Source organism: Geotrypetes seraphini, chromosome 10 (genome assembly GCF_902459505.1).
Source record: "Geotrypetes seraphini chromosome 10, aGeoSer1.1, whole genome shotgun sequence".
Taxonomy (NCBI): Eukaryota; Metazoa; Chordata; class Amphibia; order Gymnophiona; family Dermophiidae; genus Geotrypetes; species Geotrypetes seraphini.
In genome coordinates, this window is record NC_047093.1 from 1,597,182 (window position 1) to 1,622,588 (window position 25,407).

The window sequence follows — 25,407 nt, forward strand, 5'->3', positions numbered from 1 at the left end:
AACATCTGAAAACCTGGCTTTTCTCAAAAAATGTAAGTCTCCCTCCGACTTAGGAATCAAGGAAACTTATATCTTGGCATCCCAAGTCCTCTAAATTTTCTTCACACTTCTACCTCTAACCCTCTGTTGTAGTTCCTTCCTATTTCTCCTACTGTAAACCGCGTCGAGCTCTACGAATGTGGAGATGATGCGGTATACAAACCTAAGGATTAGATTAGATTAGATTGAGATCTCAGGCAGGAACTGATGGCCGAACTGGAGACTGCAGCAATTTCGCAGCTCTCAAGAACCGAATCACATTCAGAGAAGAGACCAAACACTTACCCTGCAAGAGATTGCGAAAGGAAGATAAAGCAGCAATCTGTACCTGAAAGGTGGACCAGGCAAGGCCTCGCTCCAGGCCATCCTGCAGAAAATCCAGGATATAAGGCAAAGCAGCTCGAAGGGAACCACGCCACGCACGGAACACCAGTCCTCAAAAAGACGCCAAACACAGACATAAGCCCAAGAGGTGGAAATTCTCCGAGACCCTAAGAGAGTAGAAATCACCTTATCTGAATATTCCTTCTTCCATAGGTGAGCCCTGTCAAGAGCCAAGGCTTAAGACAAAAGGGACCCAGATCAAACATTGGAATTGGACCCTGAGTCAGAAGATTAGGCTAGAGGGGCAGCGGGAGAGGATCTGCCACTAGCAGATGAACCAGATCTAAGTACCACAGGCGCCTGGGCCAGTCTGGAGACACGAGAATCACGCAGCCTGCATGCCGGGCAATCCGAAGAACTCTGCCCACCAGAGGCCACGGAGAAAAGACATAAAACAGGCCGTCTGTCGGCCAAATCTGCACCAGAGCATCCAGTCCCTCAGCTTGACAATCCCTGCGGCGACTGAAGAACCTCGGCACTTTGGCGTTAACACTCATGGCCATAATAACCATGATCATCTGACCCCAGGACTGAACAATCAACTTGAAGGCTTCCAGCCCGATACACCACTTGCTGGGATCCAGATTATGACAACAGCGAAAATCTGCTTGGACATTGTCCACACCAGCAATATGGGAAGCCGAGATGTCCTCAAGATGAGTCTCTGCCCATTCCATGAGCAGAAAGGTCTCCAGCGCCACCAGACGACTCTTGGTGCCCACCTGATGATTGACATAGGCCACCGCTGTGACATTGTCTGAGAGAACTCGAACTGATTTGCCCTCCAGCAAGGATTGGAATTCCACCGCTAGCCGAATGGCTCTCCAGAATATTGATCGACCACAATGCCTCCTCCAGTGTCCAGCTGCCCTTAGTTGAGCGACCGAGACATTGAGCTCCCCAACCAAGAAGACTGGCGTCCATGAGAAGCACTGTCCACTGGGGCTGATAGAGACTCACTCCCTGAACCAGACTGGAATACTTGAACCACCAGTGTAGACTGTGCTGAACTAAGCGCCTGAGCGGGACTGGAGAGTCCAGATCTTGAATATGTGGTGACCACTGCCAAAGCAGCACATACTGAGGAGGACACATGTGAGCCCGAGCCCACCACAGCACCTCCAAGGAGGCTACCAAGGACTCCAAGACCTGCACCACCGGACTTAGGCAATCCATCAGAGAGCGAATCTGCATCTGTAATTTGCGCACTCTGGCCTCTGGAAGGAATACTCTCCCCAAGCTGGTGTCAAAAAGCATGCCGAGATACTCTAAACGCTGAGACAGAGTTGACCACCCAGCCCAGGGACTGGAGAAACTCCACAACTCAAGCCATGACCCGGGAATTCTCTACATTACGATCCTGGGAGTCTCTCAAGGCTGAACCGCCTTCAATTGGCACCATATGTCTACGTGCGATATCCAAGATCACTGTATCAACCACAGGAGATTTAAAGGTATCCCTATCCCCATCAGGAATGGGGTAGAGCCTGGCCATGGACCACAACATGCGTAAAGGTGCATCTGGAGTCTTCCACTGTGCATGCACCACATCCCAAATATCCTGATGCATAGGAAAAGAACGGGAGGTCGACCGGATCCCCCAAAGTAGAGAGTCCACAACATGAGGGGAGTCCTTAGCTTCCTCAAAATGCAAAACCAAAGACATCTGAAGAATAAGCTCCTGTAGCTCTTTCCGGTGAAAAATATGCATGACTGAAGTATCCTCGCCAACTGGCGTCTCAGAAAAACAACTGTCCGCATCATCTGTCCCCCCCTCCCCCCCCGAGAAGATTGTGTGGATAATTAAAAGGTCCAAGTCTTCATCAGGCGAAACTGTGTCAGTAAAGGCAAAGGACCCCCAGCCACCCGCAAGTAAGCCTTGTGCATGGCTAAAACAAAATCATAGGTAAACACCCCAGCGGCAAAGAAGAACTCTCTGCAGTAGCAGGAGAAACACTTAGGACCTGTTCCTGTCTCTCTGAAACAGGAGGGAGGTCAACTGAGGCCACAGGCAAAATGGCAGAGCTTCCTGCCAAAAACAACAAAAAGCCCACTGAAAAAAGCTCTCCTGAGGCCTGTAGCGGCAAAAAGGCCTGAATAGACCCAGCCACTAAAGCAGAACTGCAGGCAGCAGCTGCTCTAGCAGTAATGTAATGTAATGTAATTTATTTCTTATATACCACTAAACTCCGTTAGGATTCTAAGCGGTTTACAGAAAATAGACAATAGGTTGCATTAAAATTATAAGTAAAATAGGTACCGTATTTGCCGGCGTATAAGACGACTTTTCAGTACCTTAAAATCCTCCCCAAAGTCGGGGGTCGTCTTATACGCCGGGTACTGTTTACATGCCCTTACTTTACATTAGAGAGCTGCACGGGGAAGCCCCTAGGGTCGCGGGGATCCCGTGGGGACGCCCCCTAGGGTCGCGGGGATCCCATGGGGACGCCTCCGAGGGTCGCAGGGCTGGATGTACTCAGTCTTCTGGATGTACGCGGCTCTTCTTCTCCCTACCTTCTCTGCTTGCAGCACAGAGCCGAACGGAAGTCTTCCCGACGTCAGCACTGACGTCGGAGGGGAGGGAGGGCTTAAACAAAGCTTAAACAAAGCCCTCCCTCCCTCCGACGTCAGCGCTGACGTCGGGAAGACTTCCGTTCGGCTCTGTGCTGCAGGCAGGGCAGATAAGGAGAAGGAGAGTAGCCTCGCGGTTCGAGTGGCTACCAAGGGAGAGGGGCGGCCCGCCCCTCCCCGCCCCGGTTGCAGCACAGCCGGCCAGGTTCCCTTACTTTTGTGGCACTTCCCCGACCGACCGATAACAGCCCGGGTCCGACAATCCTCCCTGCCCTATAGCCGCGAATCTAAATTACCTTCTTACAGCAGTTGTAAGAAGGTAATTTAGATTCGCGGTTAAGGGCAGGGAGGTTTGTCGGACCGGGGCTGTTGTCGGTCGGTCGGGGAAGTGCCACAAAAGTAAGGGGACCTGGCCGGCTGTGCTGCACCCGGGGCGGTAGAGAAGGAGGGGGGGAGAAGGACGCTGAAAGGCCATGGTGAAGACAGGAGGGGGGGGGGAAGGACTCTGAAAGCACTTGAAGACAGAGGAGATAGAAGGAGGCTGAAAGCACATGGGGGAATACAAAGGGGTGGAGAAGGACGCTGAAAGGCCATGGGAAGGGTGGGGGGGGAGAAGGACACAAAGGAAATGAGGAAGAGAGAGTAGGGAGAAGACGCTGGCAGGGAAGAAGACAGATGCCAGACTATGGGGGGAGCAGAGAGAAGAAGATGGGTGCCAGACCAATTTGGAAGGGGGAAGAAAGGGAGAGGCACAGTAACAGAACAAATGGAAGATGCAGAAGGAAGAGAGATAGTGGATGGAAGGAATTGAATGAGAACATGAGGAAAGCAGAAACCAGGCAACAAAGGTAGGAAAAGAATTCTATTGCTTTAGTGAATTAATTAAAATTGTTGAAATAAATTCTGATGTTCTTTTAAGTTTTATTTGTTGTGCAGAAGGTGTGCGGAAGAAGGGATAGTCTTATACGGCGAGTATATAACAAACTATATTTTAACTGTAAAAGTTGGGGGGTCGTCTTATACGCCCAGTCGTCTTATACGCCGGCAAATACGGTACTTAGAAATTCCCTTACTGTCCTATTTCCCTGACCATCGCCGGCTAGCAAAATCCCAGTGTGAGGCGTAGCAGTAAAAACAAAAAAAGAGATCAAAACAGCCCAGAACTCAGTTATCTTTTCCAAATAAAGAGCAAGATCCTCTGGACATCTAATTTGCGGAAGATCCGATCTTTGCGCTCCAAACTTGTCATATGAAATGCAGGCAAACCTCCTGATTGACTCTGCATTTCTTAGCATTGAATTTTAGTTGCCAGATTTTAGTCCATTCCTCTAACTTTTGTAGATCCTTTTTCATGCTTTCCACTCTCTCCTTGGTGTCTACTATGTTACAAATCTTGGTATCATCCACAAAAGGCAAACTTTTTCTTCTAACCCGTCAGCAATGTCACTCACAAACATATTGAACAGGATTGGCCCCAGCACCGAACCCTGAGGGACTCCACTACTCAGCTTTCCTTCCTCCGAGCGACTTCCATTAACCACCACCCTCTGGTGTCTGTCCGTCAACCAGTTTCTAATCCATTTCTCCACTTTGGGTCCTAACTTCAGCCCTTCAAGTTTATTCAAGAGCTTCCAATGAGGAACTGTGTCAAAGGCTTTGCTGAAATATAAGTAAATTACATCTAGCATATGTCCTTGATCCAGTTCTCTGGTCACCTAATCAAAAAATTCAATCAGATTCATTTGGCACGATTTACCTTTAGTAAAGCCATGTTGCCTCGGATCCTGTAATCCATTAGATTCTAGGAAGTTCACTATTCTTTCTTTCAGCAACACTTCTGTATTATGCATGTTAGTGTGGTACCCCTTTTACACCAAAAGAGACTGGGTAGGGAGGGTGGGCGGGTTCATTCATCAAAAGTCGATAACTACAGTTGTATTATTTTGACAATGTTTTATTGTGTTTTTTTGTTGGTCATAAATAAGAATTGTTTTACCATAATAACCAACAATTTTCCAGAGTTGCAAGTATTTTTGTGAGCGATGCTCCTAGAACATATGAGCCATTGCATTCAGTTTTGAGGGAACATAGGTTAGCGTAGCTGGGTTTGGAAAAGTTCCTGGAGGAAAAGTCCATAGTCTGCTACTGAGACAGACGTGAGGGAAGCCACTGCATGCCCTGGATAGATAGTGTTCAAGCCAGGCTGGGAGACTTGAACAGAGGGGCCAAAAGAATTACCAGAATGGGCTCCCTATCCCAATATGATTGTCCAAGGAATCCCATTCTGTAAATTAAAACAGACAGACATAGAAGAAGCCATGTTTATTAATGCCTTTCATGCTTAGGGAGAGGCATGCATGTTACCCATTTTTCTTTTCCTCTCCAACGGAGAAATACAAAACAAAGATATTTATACAATATGTGACATCATTGCAATAATTACCATATGGCACAGTTGATCACATGATTTCCTTCTCAGGAATACATTACATAAGTGTACATTTAAATCCTAAATTTCTCAATGTTAAGCCCAATTTCAAACCCAGTAGGTGGCATTATTTCACTTTTCCTAACCTTATAATTTCTGTATGAACTCAGTTCATGTAGACCTCTGGGAACATAAATCATTTCTGTACAGGCCTGTTTCCTGCTTTTTCTGGGAACCCTATCATGCCTTGTTCCATACATCCTCTGCAGTTGTAAATAAACAGTGGATTCTCATGATGATCTCATCTTTCTTGTACCAACCACAAATTAACCCCTGAAAGTTCTTAACAAGCTTTTTCTTTGTCTTAACTTTGTGCATGTCAGCATGTTTTTCCCTCTCTAACTTTGGGCTATTTTTTTTTCTGAGAACTTCAGCTTAGAAACAGAGAAACATAGAAATAGACGGCAGATAAGGGCCACAGCCCATCTAGTCTGCCCACCCCAATGACCCTCCCCTACCTTTCTCTGTGAATAGAAGTAAAAACTCAGGCGGGATAGTACGTCTTAGGAATCCACAGGAGACTATGTGGAAAAGGATTCGGAAAAAGCCCAACTATTAAATGAATACTTCTGCTCAGTATTCACCCGAGAAGCGCCGGGACTTGGCCCTCAGCTACAGACAAGGGTTGGCTCAGTTGACCCGTTTAGAAACTTTGAGTTTACGCCCAGCAGTGTCTACGATGAGCTGTCAAAGCTTAAGGTTAACAAAGCAATGGGGCCTGACAACCTACACCCCAGGGTGCTTAGGGAGCTGAGTGATGTCTTGGCAGAGCCACTGTCCGAGCTCTTCAACCTCTCCCTTAGTACAGGCACCGTCCCATTAGACTGGAGGACGGCTAACGTCATTCCACTCCACAAGAAAAGCTCAAAGCTAGAGACAGCAAACTACAGACCAGTGAATCTAACATTGATAGTGAGCAAACTCATGGAAATCCTAATCAAACGCCAATTGGATAAGATTCTGGATAAGGAGAATCTACGGGATCCCGTCAACATGGATTTACTAAGGGGAGATCATGCCAATCCAACCTGATCAGCTTCTTTGACTGGGTGACGGGGAAGCTGGATATTGGGGAGTCCCTGGACATCGTGTACCTGGACTTTAGCAAAGCATTCGATAGCGTACCACACCGCAGGTTGCTGAGCAAGATGAGTTCTATAGGATTGGGCGACACATTGACGAAATGGGTTGGGAACTGGCTTGGAGGTAGGCTTCAAAGGTTAGTGGTAAACGGCACCCCCTCCGAAATGACGCAGGTGATCAATGGAGTGCCACAGGGCTCAGTCTTGGGCCTGATCCTATTCAACATCTTTATAAGGGACCTGGCAGAAGGGCTTCGAGGTAAGATAACATTATTCGCCGATGACGCCAAACTAAGCAATGTAGTGGGCAAATGCACAACGGACGAAGATTCAATGCCCGACAACATGATGCACGACCTACTCCTACTGGAGCGCTAGTCTAGGACCTGGCAACTCAACTTCAATGCCAAAAAATGCAAAGTTATGCACCTGGGCAGCCAAAATCCATGCAAGTCCTATAACCTTAATGGTGAGATCCTAGCACAAACGGAAGCAGAACGAGACTTGGGGGTAATCGTCAGTGGGGACATGAAGTCTGCCAATCAAGTGGAGCAAGCTTCATCCAAGGCAAGACAAATCATGGGTTGCATACGAAGGGGTTTTGTCAGCCGTAAGGTGGAAGTCATTATGCCATTGTATAGATCCATGGTGAGGCCCCACCTGGAATACTGTGTGCAATTCTGGAGGCCGCATTATCGAAAGAATGTGCTGAGGCTGGAGTCAGTGCAGAGAATGGCCACCCGGATGGTCTCGGGACTCAAGGATCTCCCATACGAAGAACAGCTTGACAAATTGCAGTTTTACTCGCTCGAGGAGCGCAGAGAGAGGGGGGACATGATCGAGACGTTCAAGTATCTTACAGGCCGCATCGAGGCGGAGGAAGATATCTTCTTTTTCAAGGGCCCCACGACAACAAGAGGGCATCCGTGGAAAATCAGGGGCGGGAAACTACGAGGTGACACCAGGAAATTCTTTTTCACTGAAAGGATGGTTGATCGCTGGAATAGTCTTCCACTGCAGGTGATTGAGGCCAGCAGCGTGCCTGATTTTAAGGACAAATGGGATCGGCACATGGGATCTATTCACAGGACAAAGGTAGAGGAGGGACATTAGGGTGGGCAGACTGGATGGGCCGTGGCCCTTATCTGCCGTCTATTTCTATGTTTCTAATAGATCCCACGTGTCTATCACATTTGGCCTTAAAATCAGGCACACTGCAGGCCTCAATAACCTGAAGTGGAAGAGTATTCCAGGATCAACCACCCGTTCAGTGAAAAAGAATTTCCTGGTGTCCCCGTGCAGTTTCCCTTCTCTGATTTTCCACGGATGCCCCCTTGTTGCCGCGGGACCCTTGAAAAAGAAGATATCTTCTTCTACCTCGATGCGGCCCGTGAGATACTTGAATGTCTCGATCATGTCACCCCTCTCTCTGCGTTCCTCGAGTGAGTACAGCTGCAACTTATCCAGCCGTTCCTCGTACGGGAGATCCTTGAGTTCCGAGACCATCCGGGTGGCAATTCTCTGGACCGACTCCAGTCTCAGCACATCCTTACGGTAATGCGGCCTCCAGAATTGCACACAGTATTCCAGGTGGGGCCTCACCATGGATCTATACAATGGCATAATGACTTCACGCTTACGGCTGACAAAACTCCTGCGTATGCAACCTATGATTTGCCTTGCCTTGGATGAAGCTTGCTCCACTTGATTGGCAGTCTTCATGTTCTCACTGAATATCACCCCTAAGTCTCGTTCTGCTTCAGTTCTTATTAGGATCTCACCATTAAGGGTGTAAGTCTTGCATGGATTTTGGCTGCCCAGGTGCATGACTTTGCATTTTTTGGCACTGAAGCAGAGTTGCCAGGACCTAGACCAGCGCTCCAGTAGGAGTAGGTCGTGCATCATGTTGTCGGACATTGAATTTATGTCTGTTGTACTTTTGCCCACTACATTGCTTAGTTTGGCGTCATCGGCGAATAATGTTATTTTACCTCGCAGCCCTTCTGCCAAGTCTCTTATAAAAATGTTGAATAGGATCGGGCCCAGGACCGAGCCCTGCGGCACTCCACTGATTACCTCCGTCATTTCGGAGGGGGTGCCGTTCACCACTACCCTCTGAAGCCTACCTCCAAGCCAGTTCCCAACCCATTTCGTCAATGTGTCGCCCAATCCTATAGAACTCATCTTGCTCAGCAACCTGTGGTGTGGTACGCTATCGGATGCTTTACTGAAGTCCAGGTATACGAGGTCCAGGGACTCCCCAACATCCAGCTTCCTCGTCACCCAGTCAAAGAAGCTGATCAGGTTGGATTGGCAGGATCTCCCCTTAGTAAATCCATGTTGACGGGGATCCCGTAGATTCTCCTCATTCAGGATCGTATCCAATTGGCGTTTGATTAGAGTTTCCATTAGTTTGCACACTATTGATGTGAGACTCACCGGTCTGTAGTTTGCTGTCTCCATCTTGGAGCCTTTCTTGTGGAGTGGAATGATGTTAGCCGTCTTCCAGTCCAACGGGTCGTTACCCGTACTAAGGGAGAGATTGAAGAGTGCGGATAGCGGTTCCGCCAAGACATCACACAACTCCCTGAGCACCCTGGGGTGCAGGTTGTCAGGCCCCATTGCCTTGTTAACCTTAAGCTTTGACAGCTCACAGTAGACACCGCTGGGTGTAAACTCGAAATTACTGAACGGGTCATCTGCGTCAACCCTTGTCTGTAGCTGAGGGACGAGTCCTGGCGCCTCGTGGGTGAAGACTGAGCAGAAGTATTCATTTAACAGTTGGGCTTTTTCCGAGTCCGCTTCTACATAGTCTCCGTCTGGTTTCCTAAGACGTACTATCCCGCCTGAGTTCTTATTTCTGTCACTGATATACCTGAAGAAAGATTTATCTCCTTTCTGGATGTTCTTCGCTAGAGACTCCTCCATGCGGAATTTGGCCTCCCTAACTGCTGTTTTGACGGCTTTTGACTTGGCCAGATAAACTTCCCTAGAGTCCTGTTTCCCTGATTGTTTGTAAGAGATGAATGCTTTTTTCTTCTCCTTGATGAGGTCCGAAATCTCCGCAGAGAACCACTGTGGCTTATTGTTCCTTCGCTGTTTACTTACTGATTTAACATAGCGGTTTGTTGCTTCTTGTATGGTGGCTTTCAAAGTCGACCACATTTCTTCCACGTTATCGGTTTCTGCTTGGCTTTGTAGCGTCTGGTGAACGAAGTCTCCCATTTCTTTGAAGTTTGTGTCCTTGAATTTGAGGACCTTGGTCTGTGTGGTAGATTTAGTGAAACCTTTCCTGAGATTGAACCATACCATGTTGTGGTCACTGGAGACCAATGTGTCGCCCACCGAGACCTCTGTGACACTTTCTCCATTGGTAAGTATCAGGTCCAGTATTGCCTGATCCCTTGTTGGTTCCAACACCAGTTGCCTGAGTTTTGCTCCCTTCATAGAGTTTAATAGCCTCCTGCCGCTGCCGGAAGCAGAGGAAAGCGTGTCCCAATCCACATCAGGCATGTTCAAGTCACCTAACAATACTGTGTCCCCACGCAAGGTGATATTCTCTATATCTCCGATTAATTCCATATCTAGGTCATCCTGTTGTCTTAGGGGTCTGTATATTACGCCAAGATACAGGTATTTGTCCTTCCCTCTGGCCAAATTTACCCAAAGGGATTCCCCAGTGTAGTGGACATCTGTGATTCTGGTGACCTTAATGTTATCTTTAGTATATAATGCTACACCTCCTCCCATTTTGCCCTCCCTGTCCCGGCGAAGCAAGTTGTAACCCGGTATGACCATGTCCCACCCGTGGGAGTCCGTGAGCCAGGTCTCAGATATTGCCACCACATCCAGGTCGGCATTCCTCATTTCTGTTTCTAATTCCAGGATCTTGTTTCCCAGACTGTGGGCGTTTAAGTACATAGCCCTCCATGTTGTATGTTTGTTATGTCTCAGTGGGGATGTTCCTGCTTGAGCTACTTGGACACTTATAGCATTATTCGCATGTTTTGTACTTTCCCTAGACCCAGAGTTACAATGTGCACCTATCCCGAACTCCCCAGACCCAGAACTACAGTGTGTTCCTATCCCAGACTCGGAAATGTGTGTACCCTGTGGGGGTATTCCCGCTTGGGCTACTTGAACTCCTTTACTACAATTTGCAATGTGTGTTCTCTCGCTGGACCCAGAATTACAATGTGTACTCCCTCTAGACCCAGAATTACAATTTGTACTCCCCTTAGACCCAGAATTACAATGTGACCCAGAATTATAATGTGAGCCAACCGCAGACTCGAAAGTGTGTATACTCTCCCCTGACCCAGATTGGTGTTTACTTACCTTAGTCTCAAAAAGTATTGGCAGCTTAGCTCGCCAGGTAGGTTGTTTGTGCCCGTACCCTCCCCCAACTTACCTACCAGTTTGATTCTATTACAGCCAATTTAAACTAACCTTTTACAGACAGTTCCACAATTCACCTGTCTCATTTACTCTAAATAATTTCAAAGTTAATCACCTTGTATGTTTTTATTTTCCAATTCTAATTATCAATAGCAGTTAGGCACACCCATGGTGCCCACATATCTTCAATAGTAGCATAGAATGTTGTTACTATCTGGGTTTCTGTCAGGTACGTGTAACCTGGTTTGGCCACTGTTGGAAACAGGAAACTAGGCTAGATGGATGACTGATTTGACCCAGTATGGCTGTTCTTATATACTCTTCCCACCACCACTTCCCACAGTTCCTCCAACACTTGCCTGCATCCTATTGATACTATTTTTCCAGCTATTCAGGGTTGTGTATTTCTCTATAGAACCTTAAAAGCCACCTCCTATAAAGAGATGAGTCTTATCTGAGGCACCTGCTGATAGATTGTTGACCTTTCCCCAAATGCCTCTTATACCCCTTTGAAAAGGGCATCACCCATCTGATACAGAATCTAAAATTGTATTGTGAATGCAGAGGACACCGTGTGGTATTTTGAGTCAGGCAGTCAGGATCTGGCAATTGACATTACATGCAGATGGGACAGGATTTTTAGGGTCTCAGGACTAAATAATATCCCCTTTATTCCGAGACCCTAAAAATCCTGTCCCATCTGCATGTAATATCAATTGCCAGATCCTGACTGCCTGACTCAAAATACCACACGGTGCCCTCTGCATTCACAATACAATTTTAGATTCTGTAAGACCCATCTTTATCCTTTTTGGACAGGATACTAGAATATCAAGCGGGGAAGATGAATTCCTGGATGTGCCCTCTGATTGCCCAATCCCACTCTTATCTTAAATTTAGGAAATTATTGAAAACTTACCTATTTGATAAGCAAAAATGTTAACTTTTTTAATAGCATACCAACGATGGTCTATTTTATCTAGGAATTTGTATTTTAATTTAATTGTTTTTTACTCATGTTGTATTTAAAGTAGTAACATGTTTTCTGTATTGTATTTTTTCACTGAAATGTCTCAGTTTCTCTTGCTGTGAACCGACCAGAACTACTGGCAGGGAGTTATACAAGAAAATAAATTATTATCATCATCATCATCCCTCTAGCATCTCCATTCTGCCTTCTACTAACAGCTCCACCATAATAGCAAAGAGTAGGGAAGACAACCGGACAGCCTTGCCTGGATCATCAACCCAAGGCAAAGGGTAAAGGGGATGGGACTCGATATACCACTTTTTCTGTGTGGTTTACACTTTCAAAGCAGTTTACTTATTTTGTACCTGAGGCAATGAAGTGTTAAGTGACTTGCCAAGAATCACAAGGAGCTGCAGTGGGAATCAAACTCACCACCTCAGGGTGCTGAGGTAGCTGCTCTAATCACTAGGCCACTCTAGGGAGTGTCCACCAGTCAACTGAAATGAGCTTTTAGGTCTGATTACATGGCCTACATCCACAGATAAAATTTTCCCCAGTCCTGTTTTCCATTGGATTACTAGCATAAATTCTCAGTGTATCTGATCAAATGCCTTTTCTGCACTAACTATATTCCACATATCTCCCTGGCATAAAACCAGCTTGACCCCCATGCATCAATGTAGGCATAAAAGCAGCCAGCCTCTTCTTTTGTAATTGTTACATGGTACCATATGTTGAGTAACTGACATTTTACTAATTATTAAATCAACACAATATCACCAGATATGAAAGTTCCTAATCTGCTGGCTTAATACCATGTATGGAAGCTGAAAAGATAATAGGTAGATTTATTTCTCTCTCTAAATATTTGCTGAATACGACAACTTTTCTCCTTGTGACTTCTGAGAAAATGATTCTCATCTAAGCATGCAGAGTCACAGATAAAAAGACACTCGTGTACACAAACACATTGACCCAGCTTAGAACATGAATTGCTGTGCATGGACTCACCTCCTCCAATCCAATGCGAATGGCCTCCATCCTCTGGATTCTCTCCTGTAGGGATCGTTCACTTTCCTCCATGTGACGACTCGTGTGCTTAACCTGCAGCACACACACAGAGAAGATAGATGTAGATAGACACACACACACAGGATGAGGCAAAAAAGAGTAACCTGCTAAAGTTTTTTTGCCATTTTCTCAGCAATCGCTTGAAATTTCAATGTGAAACATTACAGCTTTATTTGTTGTTACTGTCATGTTTGTGCCAAGTGGAATGAGATTATCTTTAATCTAGGGCTGTATTTTGATAAAAAATTTAAATCTATGCATTGGCATGTCTTTCACTAAAAATGTGGCAAGGAGATTGGGGGGGGCACACACTGTGTATGGCTTACCCTATTATGTCAGGCTTGGACATGATGGAGGAGGAATATTGAGGGAGGGGGCAGAAACTGAGCATTCCATATGGTCCAAATCAATCCTGACTTCATTCCGGGAATAGGCCATACTGAGCAGCAGGCGGAGCAGCTTGAGGAGAGTAAATGCTTGGGACATCTTATAACTGAGATGAAGTATCTCTACATTCCTCACTTTTGATGAGTTGCGGAAACAGTGGGATTTACCATATGGAGAAAGGAGAAATTAGGTTCTTACCTGCTAATTTCTTTCTTTTAGATTCTTCAGACCGGTACAGTTCACTGATGGGTAATAGCTCACCATGACCAGCAGGTGGAGACAGACAAAACTTTGGCTGTAATACTAATAGCTGTGCATCCCTGTAGTTTAACCAGTCTGCCGAATATCCAAGCAGAACTAAGAAGTGCTAATTATAACAGTAACTCAGACAGACACAGCATAGACCAAATCACTTCAATATGAAGGAAAAGGCCCTCCCACCTCACCAAAACGGTTTAAAGAGGCGGTCGAGCGGTCACCTCACTGGCAAAAAACCTTCAATTTATGTTCATGTCTTATGCTGTGCTGTATAATGCCAATGAACAATAAAGATAGAGGAATAAAATCCACTTATCCTGCTGATCGGTACACCTTTTCCTTCATATTGAAGTGGTTTGGTCTATGCTGTGTCTGTCTGATTTACTTTATTGGACTTTACCACACTCCTTTTGAAAGTGTTTATCCTACCATACATTGAGTTTTCATGATATCTGGGTTTTTCCAATTATAACAGTAACAACACTCCTAACAGGAGTAACAACTAATAGAGCAATACTGTTGGAAATTGCATAGAAGCAGCCCCTTCAGCAAAAACATAACTACAGCTTGCCAGCTACGCTTGCTGAGCCAAAGCTGCTGTTCTTTCGATCTCCCCAACCCTATAAAAATACTAGAACCCGCAGAAAAACACACTCTTCACGCAAATCCTGTAAGAACAACAGACAGGGTGGGGACTGTACTGGTCTGGAGAGTCTAAAAGAAAGAAAATTAGCAGGTAAGAATCTAATTTCTCCTTCTTTAGCATTTCTCCAGACCGGTACAGTTCACTGCTGGGACGTACCAAAGTAATACTCATCATGGGTAAGACCCCCCGAGGGCTGCTACCAGGACAAGCTCACCGAATACACGTCCCAACACACCTGGATGTCCATACGGTAGTGTTGCACAAATGAATGCAGAGAAGACCAAACTGCGGCCTTAAAGATATCCACTGGAGGCAAAAGAGAAGACTCAGCCCAAGAAGCTGCCTGACTCTGAGTGGAATGAGCCTTGAGAAAATCCAGTCAGGCTTCTTCTGAAGAAGATAGGTGGAAGCGATAGTCTCTTTGATCCAGCGCGCAATGGTAGCCTTGGTAGTGCAGTCCCCCTTTCGAGGACCCACTAAGAGGACAAAAAGATGATTTGACTTCCGGAACTCCTGGGTCCGCTGAACATAATAGCGAAGAATCCGACAGACATCCAACTTGCGCAACTGCCTCTGTTCTGAAGAGCCCTCCCGGTTACCTAAGACCAGGAAGACCACGGACTGATTGACATGAAAAAGCGAGACTACCTTCAGCAGAAAGGAAAGAACAAGCCAAAGCACCACCTGCTCCCTAAAAACTCCAGGAAGGGAGGCCTACAAGAGCCTGCAGCTCAGAAATGCATCTCACAGAAGCAATGGCCACCAGGAAAACTGCCTTGAGAAAATGTCCTTCAATGAGCAGGAACTCAGAGGCTGAAAGGAAGGGCGCACTAGCACAGACAGGACCAGATTGAGATCCCAGGCCGGAACTAAAGGCTGCACTGCAGGCTGAAGCAATTTAGCCGCCTCAAAAAGCAAACCACATCCTGAAAAGAAGTTAAACGCTTACCCTGCAGAAAACCGCTAAACACAAAACTGCAAGCTGAATCCGTAGAGAAGACCAGGCCACACCCCTATCCAGGCCATCCTGCAAGAACTCCAATATGTGAGGCAAAGAGACGCAAAAGGAAACCACTCCACGTGCAGCACACCATTTTTCAAAAAATTCACCAAATCCACAAATAAGCCCAAGAAGTGGAAAGCCTCTGGGACCCCAAGAGAGTATAGATCCCTTTACCTTTCTTACCTAGGCATTCCCTCTCAAGAGCCAAGCCATAAGACAAAAGGGACCGAGTCAGAAGGTCAGGCGAGAGGGGCAGCGGAAGAGGATCTGCCATGAGAAGATGAATCAGACCCAAGTACCACGGGTGCCTGGGACAGTCTGGAGTTACCAGGATCACATGGCCGGGGTACTGAGAAATGCGAAGGACTCTGCCCACCATCGGCCACGGAGGAAACACTTACAGAAGGCCTGCTGTTGGCCAACGATGTACCAGAGCATCCAGCACCCGGCCTGACTCTGTGCCGACTGAAGAACCGTGGCGCCTTGACATTGACATTTGTGGCCATCAGGTCCATGACCGGCGGCTCCCTGAGCAGAAAAGCCTTCTGCGACATCAGGCGACTCCTGGTTCCCCCCTGATGATTGACATAAGCCACCGCCATGTCATTGTCTGAGAGAACCTGAATAGACTTCCCGTCAACATCTGGAACGCTAGCAATGCCAGCCAGATGGCTCTGATCTCCAGAACATTGATCAACCAAAATGCCTCCTCCAGAGACCAAGCTGAGCGACCGAGACACTGAGCTACCCAACTGAGGAGACTGGCATCCTTGAGAAGCACTGTCCACTGGGGCTGATTCAGACTCACTCCCTGCACCAGATTAGAAGACTGTAGCCACCAATGGAGACTATGATGAACTAACCCACCAAGAGGAACGGAATACTCCAAATTGTGCACCAGGGGCGACCACTGCGAACGCAAAGCATGCTGAAGCAGGCGCATGTGACCAACTGGACCCACCAAACAATGTCCAGGGAAGCCACCATCGACTCAAAGACCTGGAGAAAAACCTGCGCCCAAGGACACCGGGAAGCCATCAGAAGACAAATCTGTGACTGCAACGTGACCACTCGGGCCTCTGGCAGGAAGACTTTCCCCAAGCTGGTGCCAAAAAGAATCCCAAAGTACTCCAGGCGCTGAGACGGACTCAACCGGCTCTTGGACAAGATGACTACCGATCCCAGCGACTGGAGCAACTCCACAACTCGAGCCGTAACGTAGGTACTCTCATGAAAAGACTTTGCTTGGATCAACCAGACGTCCAGATAGGGGTGAACCAGAATGCCCTCCTTGCGCAAGACCGCCACCAGGACCACCATAATCTTAGTGAACGTTCGCAGAGCCAAGGCCAGACCTAAAGGAACAGCACAAAAACTGATAGTGCCGTCCCAAGATCGCAAAGCGAAGGAACCGCTGATGGATGATGATGCAGAGGAACTGAAAGAAATACCTGTGAATCTGGAAGATGTACTAAGCCAAATCGACAAGTTAAAAAGTGATAAATCGCCAGGACCAGACAGTATACATCCCAGGGTATTAAAAGAACTCAAACATGAAATTGTTGACCTGCTATTAGTGATCTGTAACCTGTCGTACCTGAAGATTGGAGGGTGGCCAATGTTACTCCAATTTTTAAAAAGGGCTCCAGGGGAGATCCGGGAAATTACAAACCGGTAAGCCTCACTTCAGTACTGAGCAAAATGGTAGAAAAAATTATATAAAATAAAATTGTGGAACACGTAGACAAACATGATTTAATGAGACGGAGTCAGCATGGGTTCAGCCGAGGGAGATCTTGCCTCACAAATTTGTTTGACTTCTTTGAAGGTGTGAATAAACATGTAGATAAAGGTGAGTCGGTTGATATAGTGTATCTAGATTTTCAGAAAGCTTTTGATAAAGTTCCTCACTAGAGGCTCCTGAGAAAATTAAAGAGTCATGGGATAGATGGCAAAGTTCAGTTGTGAATTAGGAATTGGTTATCGGATAGAAAACAGAGGGTAAGGTTAAATGGTCATTCTTCTCCATGGAGGGGAGTAAACAGTTGAGTCTGTACTGGGACCAGTGCTATTTAACTTATTTATGTTCAAATCTTTTTTTTTATTATTATGAATGCTAATCAATAAACACCAAGGAACAGAATAAAATCCAACAAACCATCATCCAACAATATAACATTTGAGGATAGACAATAAAACAAAAGCAGCAATCCCCCCCCCCCCAGTTCCCCAACCCCACCTAACCAACAAAACCCCCAAACATCAGCCCCTCTCCCCCCCAAGAGAAACACACTGAAGAATACCAAGAGGTCACTAAGATCCCAAATGCCCGTACTCTTGTGGCCCCTGGGATCTATTAGAAGAGGTCTCCTCCCCAAAAGAAAAAAAAAAAAAAAAAAAAAAGCCTGCAGCGACCGATCCCGGTAGGTAGCATGGGGCATAGCGACAAAGCTAAGCAAGATGGTTCAAAAGGAGACTACGTCCTCTAGGAGATAGGGAAGCCAAATAGACTCCCCAGATTAGCAAAAAGCTACGTCTGCGGCGAGGGTGGCCAACTGCCTCACGAGCCTCCCAGGTGGCCAAATTATGCACCAAAGATCTCCAGGTCCAAAAGGAGGGCGGCACAGAAGCAGTCCAGCTTTGCAAAATGCATATGCGAGCAAGAAGACACACCTTAAGAAACCAGAGGGGTCCCCCTTAGGAAGGCCCCAAAAGGCCCCCGGCAGGTCTAAAACCAGTTGCGCAACAGTACCCGCAATGGGACTCCGAAATAAGCCCCAAAGTTTTAACTTATTTATAAATGATCTGGAAATTGGATGGAGTGAGGTGATTAAATTTGCAGATGACACTAAACTGTTCAAAGTTGGTAAAACGCATGAGGATTGTGAAAAATTTCAGGTGGACCTTAGGAAATTAGAAGACTGGGCGTCCAAATGGCAGATGAAATTTAATGTGGACAAATGCAAAGTGATGTACACTGGGAAGAATATCCTGAATCACAGTTACCGGATGCTAGGGTCCACCTTGGAGATTAGCGCCCAAGAAAAGGATCTGGATATCATCGTAGACAATACGATGAAACCTTCCGCCCAATGTGTGGCGGTGGCCAAAAAAGCAAACAGGATGCTAGGAATTATTAAAAAAGGGATGGTTAACAAGACCAAGAATGTTATAATGCCCCTGTAGCACTCCATGGTGTGATCTCATCTGGAGTATTGCGTTCAATTCTGGTCTTCTTATCTCAAGAAAGATATAGTTGCGCTAGAAAAGGTTCCAAAACGAGCAACCAAGATGGTAAAGGGGATGGAACTCCTCTCGTAAAAACGGTTAGGGCTCTTCAGCTTGGAAAAGAGACAGCTGAGGGAAGATATGATTGAAGTCTATAAATTCCTGAGTGGAGTAGAATGGGTACAAGTGGATTGATTTTTCACTGTCAAAAATTACAAAGACTAGGGGACACTCGAAGTTACAGGGAAATACTTAAGAACATAAGAATTGCCTCTACAAGGTCAGACCAGTGCTCCTTCGTGTCCAGCAGTCCGCTCACGCGGCGGCCCTAACTGTGCCCTAAGTGAGACTAACCTTACCTGTGTACGTTCTGGTTAAGCAGGAACTTGTCTAACTTTATCTTGAATCTCTCCGGAAGAGCGTTCCAGTTTTCCACCACTCAGAATAGTTAAGCTCTGGAACGCAGATGGCGTAGCTGGTTTTAAGGAAGGTTTGGATAAGTTCCTGGAAGAAAAGGCCATAGTTTGTTATTGAGAAAGACACAGGGGAAGCCACTGCTTGCCCTGTATTGGTAGCATGGAATATTGCTACTCCTTGGGTTTTGGCCAGGTACTAGTGACCTGGATTGGCCACCGTGAGAACGGGCTACTGGGCTTGACTGGCCATTGGTCTGACCCAGTAAGGCTATTCTTATGTTCTTATGAATCAGAATATGCAAGAAGGCCTCTGTCAGATCGAGATGCTGGGCTGTATAAAGAGAGGCGTAGTCAGTAGAAGGAAGAAGGTGTTGATGCCCCTGTACAGGTCATTGGTAAGGCCCCACTTGGAGTATTGTGTTCAGTTTTGGAGACCGTATCTGGCGAAAGACGTAAGAAGACTTGAGTCAGTCCAGAGGAGGGCGACGAAAATGATAGGAGGCTTGCGCCAGAAGACGTATGAGGAGAGACTGGAAGCCCTGAATATGTATACCCTAGAGGAAAGGAGAGACAGGGGAGATACGATTCAGACGTTCAAATACTTGAAGGGTATTAAAGTAGAACAAAATCTTTTCCAGAGAAAGGAAAATGGTAAAACCAGAGGACATAATTTGAGGTTGAGGGGTGGTAGATTCAGGGGCAATGTTAGGAAATTCTACTTTACGGAGAGGGTAATGGATGCCTGGAATGCGCTCCCGAGAGCGGCGGTGGAGAGTAAAACTGTGACTGAGTTCAAAGAAGCATGGGATGAACACAAAGGATCTGAATCAGAAAATAAGATTAAATATTGAACTAGGCCAGTACTGGGCAGACTTGCACGGTCTGTGTCTGTATATGGCCGTTTGGTGGAGGATGGGCTGGGGAGGGCTTCAATGGCTGGGAGGTTGTAGATGGGCTGGAGTAAGTCTTAACAGAGATTTCGGCAGTTGGAACCCAAGCACAATACCGGGTAAAGCTTTGGATTCTTGCCCAGAAATAGCTAAGAAGAAAAAATTTAAAAAATTTAAATTGAATCAGGTTGGGCAGACTGGATGGACCATTCGGGTCTTTATCTGCTGTCATCTACTATGTTACTATGAGAGAGGTCGGAAATTCCCCCAGCTAAATCACCAAAATGATATATCTCAGGGTCTCCATGTGAAAAGACAGAACTCGCAGAGCCCTATTGACCCCTTCAGATCCAAGATGGGCTGAAAAGTCCCCTCTTTCTTGGGCAGCACGAAGTAAATCAAACACCGGCCGGTGCTACACTCCTGAGAAGGCATGGGCACTACTGCTTTGAGATCTACCAATCTCTGAAGCGTCTGGTGAAAGGCCCACTACTTTCATGCTGCCAGACATGGAGAAGCGATAAAGTGATCTGGCAAGGAGCGGAAAAACTCCAGAGCATAACCATCCTGAATCACATCTATGACTTACTGACCCGTTGTGATCTTGGCCCACCCCTGGTAAAAGTCTTGCAACCGAGCACCCACTGGAGCCGAGAGAGGAGTCGGCAAGGAATCATTGGGCGAGACTGGCGGTGGAGGAACTGGTGTAGGAATCACATCCCCCCATCCAATGGGCCCTCCCCCCGAAAGGACTACATGCGCTGAAAGAAAACGGCCCCTGGGAGACCTAGAGCCAGGAAAAGAAGCAGCCCCAAGAGCATGGCGATATCTGCAGAAATCACACAAACGCCCCCGAGCAGTGCCACCCCACGCAGGCAGGTGGGCAAGGTCTTCAGGAAGACGGGGCACCTTACAGTCCATTAAGATCTGAACCAACTTGTTCAAATCCTCGCCAAACAAAAAGACCCCCAAAAGGAAAATTTCATCAGCTTAGCCTTAGATACTGCATCCGCCAACCAAACCCATAGGGTAAGACGAACAGCCACCCCGAGAGCCATGGACTTGACCGACACCCGCAACAGATCATACATGACATCAGAGAGATAAGAAGCACCCATCTCAATTTTAGCTGTTTCCAGTTCCACCAAGTTCCAGTCATCAGACTCACGGTCAAGGACATGCACGGCCCACTGAAAACAAGCCCAAGCTACCAGACCGTCATACATCGCTGCCTGGATCGCAAGGGCAGTGACATCAAAATTCTGCTTAAGGAGGAACTGTAACCTACATTCCTCAGAGTCCCTCAAAGATTGAGCCGCCCTCAACGGGCACCGTATGCTACTTCGCGATAGCAGAGACCAACGCATCCACCACCGGTGACTTCAAGGTATCCCAATCACCCTCTGGGATGGGATACAGGTGAGCCATAGAGCATGCAAAACGAAAGGGCGCCACTGGCGTTTTCCACTGCGCAAGCACTATATCCTGAATATCCCGATGCACAGGAAAAGAGTGGGATGCTAAGTGAATCCCCCAAAGCAGAGGGTCCACCACATGCGGGGGGCTCCTTCCTGTTTTCCTAGAAACGGCAACATTGAGGAGACCTGAAGAATAAGCTCTTGGAGCTCTTCCCGCTGAAAGATGCGCACCACTATGCATCCTCACCAACTGATGGAGCTGAAAAACTGCTGCTAGCGGCATTTGTCCCCCCCCCCCCGAGAAAATCTTGGAGGTCTCCCAAAGGTCCTCATTAAGAGAAAACTGCTCCCCATAGAAAAAAATCATCATCCAAGAGACCCTTGGCCGCTTGGACAAGAGAGGAGGAGATGGGAACGAAATTGGCACTAAAGGGGGGTCAAACCAGAGTGGACTCGGAGGGAAACCTCCCCTCCCCCCCCGAGATGGATGTAGAACCCCCAGCCGCCTGAAGATAAGCCTTATACAAGGTGAAAACAAAATTGGGGAAAAATCCCCTGGCAGCCCTATGGGACTCATTGCCAAAGCAGAGGACCCAGCAGAATCCTGCAGACAAAATGGAGGCACTTCCCGCCAAAATCAGAGCAAAGCTCGCTGAAAAACATACCCCCGAGGCCTGTAGCAGCTGAGAAGCCTGAACCATCCCAGCCGCTAAAGTAGGTAAGCAGGCAGCAGTGGTAAGAGAGTCCCCAGCAGCACTGGCAGTAAGGGAAACCTTATTTCTCTGACTGTCAGTGGCTGGGGGAGTCCCTGTGTGGGTGGCGAAGGAAGCCCGGGGCTTCCCACTGCCGGCATGCGAGGCACTCACGAAGGGGATACCTAGACGCCGGCACCTAAAGCCGACGAGGATTTCTCTTCGTGACAGCAGGTACACTGCAAGCACAGGCCGGCCATATTGACCTTGCGTCTGGAGCACAATGAGCACTTTTTCCCTTTAAAAGTGCTCATTGCACAATATGCGACTTAGGTAAGGGAAAAAGTGCTGGTTAGCAATAAAAAGCAATAACAATGAACTGAGAGGGGTTGGGGAGGTTTCAATGGAAGGCAGGCAGGCTAGCATTGGGGGAGTGGGGGAGTTCCATGGAAACATACTGCTCAGGGGGATGGGAGGCAGGCATGCTGGCATCAGGTGTGGGGGTAGAAGAAAGTCTGGAAGTTAACAATGGGGACATTGGAAGGAGGCACTGGGGGCACTATGGACATAGGAAGGGGCACTAAAGACATATGAAGGAGGCACTGAGGGCACTAAGGACATAGGGAGAGACACAGACAGAATAAATGACAGACAGGCAGCGTGCACAAAGAAAAAAAATACCCAGACAGACAGACAGACATCTTCTACTCTAGCACCCATTAATGTAACGGGCTTAAAGACTAGTCCTATATAATAAAACCCTAGCCGCGCATGCGCACTTACCTGCATGCTTCCGTGATCTCTGATCTGTGATCAGTAGGTCCGTGGCCAGCAGGAGTGCGGATGCGGCGGCCAGACAAAGCGGAGAAACACAGTACAGCCGGCGACTCCCCTCTCCCGCCCTCACTCACCGCCAAAACCACCACCGCCAGAGCCTCCCTCCTTATGGCCAGCTCACCCACGTTTAAATTAAGAGAAAAGCACTGCACCGCGCTAACGCTGGCCTCGCCGTCTTCTGTCCACTGTGGCCACTCCTCTCTGACTACTTCCTGTTTCCGCTAGGGTTGGCCGCAGTTGATAGAAGACGCCGAAGCCAGCGGAAGCGGTGCAGCGCTTTTCTCTCAATTTAAACGTGGCGGCTGGGAAGGGGGCGGTGGGAAATGCTGCTGCTGCACAGGGAAGGCCGGGAAATGCTGCTGCTGCACAGGAATCGCCGGGAAATGCTGCTGCTGCACAAGGAAGTGTGTGTGGGGGGGCAATGCTGCTTCTGCACAGGGAAGGCAGGGAAATGCTGCTGCTGCACAGGGAAGGGTGGAAAATGCTGCTGCTGCACAGGGAAGGGTGGAAAATGCTGCTGCTGCACAGGGAAGTGTGTGTGTGTATGGGGGGGGGAATGCTGCTTCTGCACAGGGAAGGCCGGGAAATGCTGCTGTGTGTGTGGTGGGGGGGAAATGCTGCTGCTGCTGCACAGGGAAGGGCGGGAAATGCTGCTGCTGCTGCACAGGGAAGTGGAGGTGACGGAGAGGGAAAGGGGGCCTGGGAGCAATCTTGGTTTGCTTTGGGGGAGGGGAGACAGAAGGGGGCCATGGAGAGACAGAAAGACAGGCAGGCAGGCAGCGCATTAGAACGAAAGACAGACACACAGAAAGACAGCAGGTAGGGAGAGAGACAGAAAGAAAGAAAGACAGACAGACAGGGTGCCAGAGAGAGAAAGACAGAAAGAAAGGAAAAGAGACAGGGACAGGGAGAGACAAGGAAAGTAAGAAAGACAGACAGACAGACAGACATATATTCTAGCACCCGTTAATGTAACGGGCTTAAACACTAGTATTAAATATTGAACTAAGGCCAGGATTGGGCAGACTTGCATGGTCTGTGTATGTATATGGCTGTTTGGGGGAGGATGGGCATAGGAGGGCTTCAATGGCTGGGAGGGTTTAGATGGGCTGGAGTAGGTTTTGACGGAGATTCTGGCAGTTGGAACCCGAGCACAGTACTGGGTAGAGCTTTGGATTCTTGCCCAGAAATAGCTAAGAAGAAAAAAATTTAAAAATTTAAATTAAATCAGGTTGGGCAGACTGGATGGACCATTTGGGTCTTTATAGAAACATAGAAATAGACGGCAGATAAGGGCCACGGCCCATCTAGTCTGCCCACCTTAATGACCCTCCCCTACTTTTCTCTGTGAAGAGAACCCATATGACGATCCCATTTTGTCTTAAAATCGGGCACGCTGCTGGCCTCAATCACCTGAAGTGGAAGACCATTCCAGCGATCCACCACTCTCTCGGTGAAAAAGTACTTTCTGGTGTCACCGTGCAGCTTACCTCCCCTGAGTTTCCATGGATGCCCTCTTGTAGCCGTGGGACCTTTGAAAAAGAAGATATCTTCTTCCACCTCGATACGGCCCGTGAGATATTTGAACATCTCGATCATGTCTCCCCTCTCTCTGCGTTCCTCGAGAGAGTATAGCCGCAACTTATCCAGCCGTTCCTCGTACGGGAGGTCCTTGAGTCCTGAGACCATCCGGGTGGCCATTCGCTGGACCGACTCCAGTCTCAGCACATCTTTGCGGTAATGAGGCCTCCAGAATTGTACACAGTATTCCAGATGGGGCCTCACCATGGATCTATACAATGGCATAATGACTTCAGGCTTATGATTGACGAAACCCCTACGTATACACCCTATGATTTGTCTAGCCTTAGATGAAGCCTGTTCCACTTGATTGGCAGTCTTCATATCTTCACTGATGATCACCCCTAAGTCCCGTTCTGCTACAGTCCTTGCTAGGATCTCGCCATTAAGGGTGTAAGTTTTGCATGGATTTTGGCTGCCAAGGTGCATGACTTTGCATTTTTTGGCATTGAAACCTAGTTGCCAGATCCTAGACCAGCGCTCCAATAGGAGTAGGTCGTGCTTCATATTGTCGGACATTGAGTTTTTGACTGTTGCACTCCTTTCTTCTACATTGCATAGTTTGGCGTCATCTGCGAATAACGTTATTTTACCTCGAAGCCCTTCTGCCAAGTCTCTTATAAAGATATTGAACAGGATCTGGCCCAAGACCGAGCCCTGCGGCACTCCACTGATCACTTCCGTCATTTCAGAGGGGGTGCCATTCACCACCACCCGCTGACGCCTGCCTCCAAGCCAGTTCTCAACCCATTTTGTCAAAGTGTCACCCAATCCTATAGAACCCATTTTGCTCAACAGCCTGCATGTGGTACGCTATCGAAAGCTTTGCTGAAGTCTAAGTATACGATGTCCAGGGGCTCCCCAACATCCAGCTTCCTCGTCACCCAGTCAAAGAAGCTGATCAGGTTGGATTGGCAGGATCTGCCATCATCTACTATAGTAACTTCTATTAGTTTTCTTCCTCATGGATACTGCCTTAATAGAAACCGCAGCCAAGAATTAAAATGAAAACATAACAGAGAAATTAGTAATTATTACTGTAGAGAAT

The 25,407-nt window shown here is 47.5% G+C and overlaps 1 protein-coding gene across 2 annotated transcripts in view; it reads right to left on the reverse strand.

Moving 5' to 3' along the window:
• Nucleotides 1–25,407, reverse strand: part of LRRC45 (leucine rich repeat containing 45) — a 231,711-nt gene that overhangs the window by 54,551 nt on the left and 151,753 nt on the right. For both annotated transcript variants that reach the window (XM_033961545.1, XM_033961547.1), the window contains exon 13: nt 12,944–13,036. In XM_033961545.1, coding sequence (XP_033817436.1) covers nt 12,944–13,036 — 93 coding nt within the window. The remainder of the gene's footprint in view (nt 1–12,943; nt 13,037–25,407) is intronic.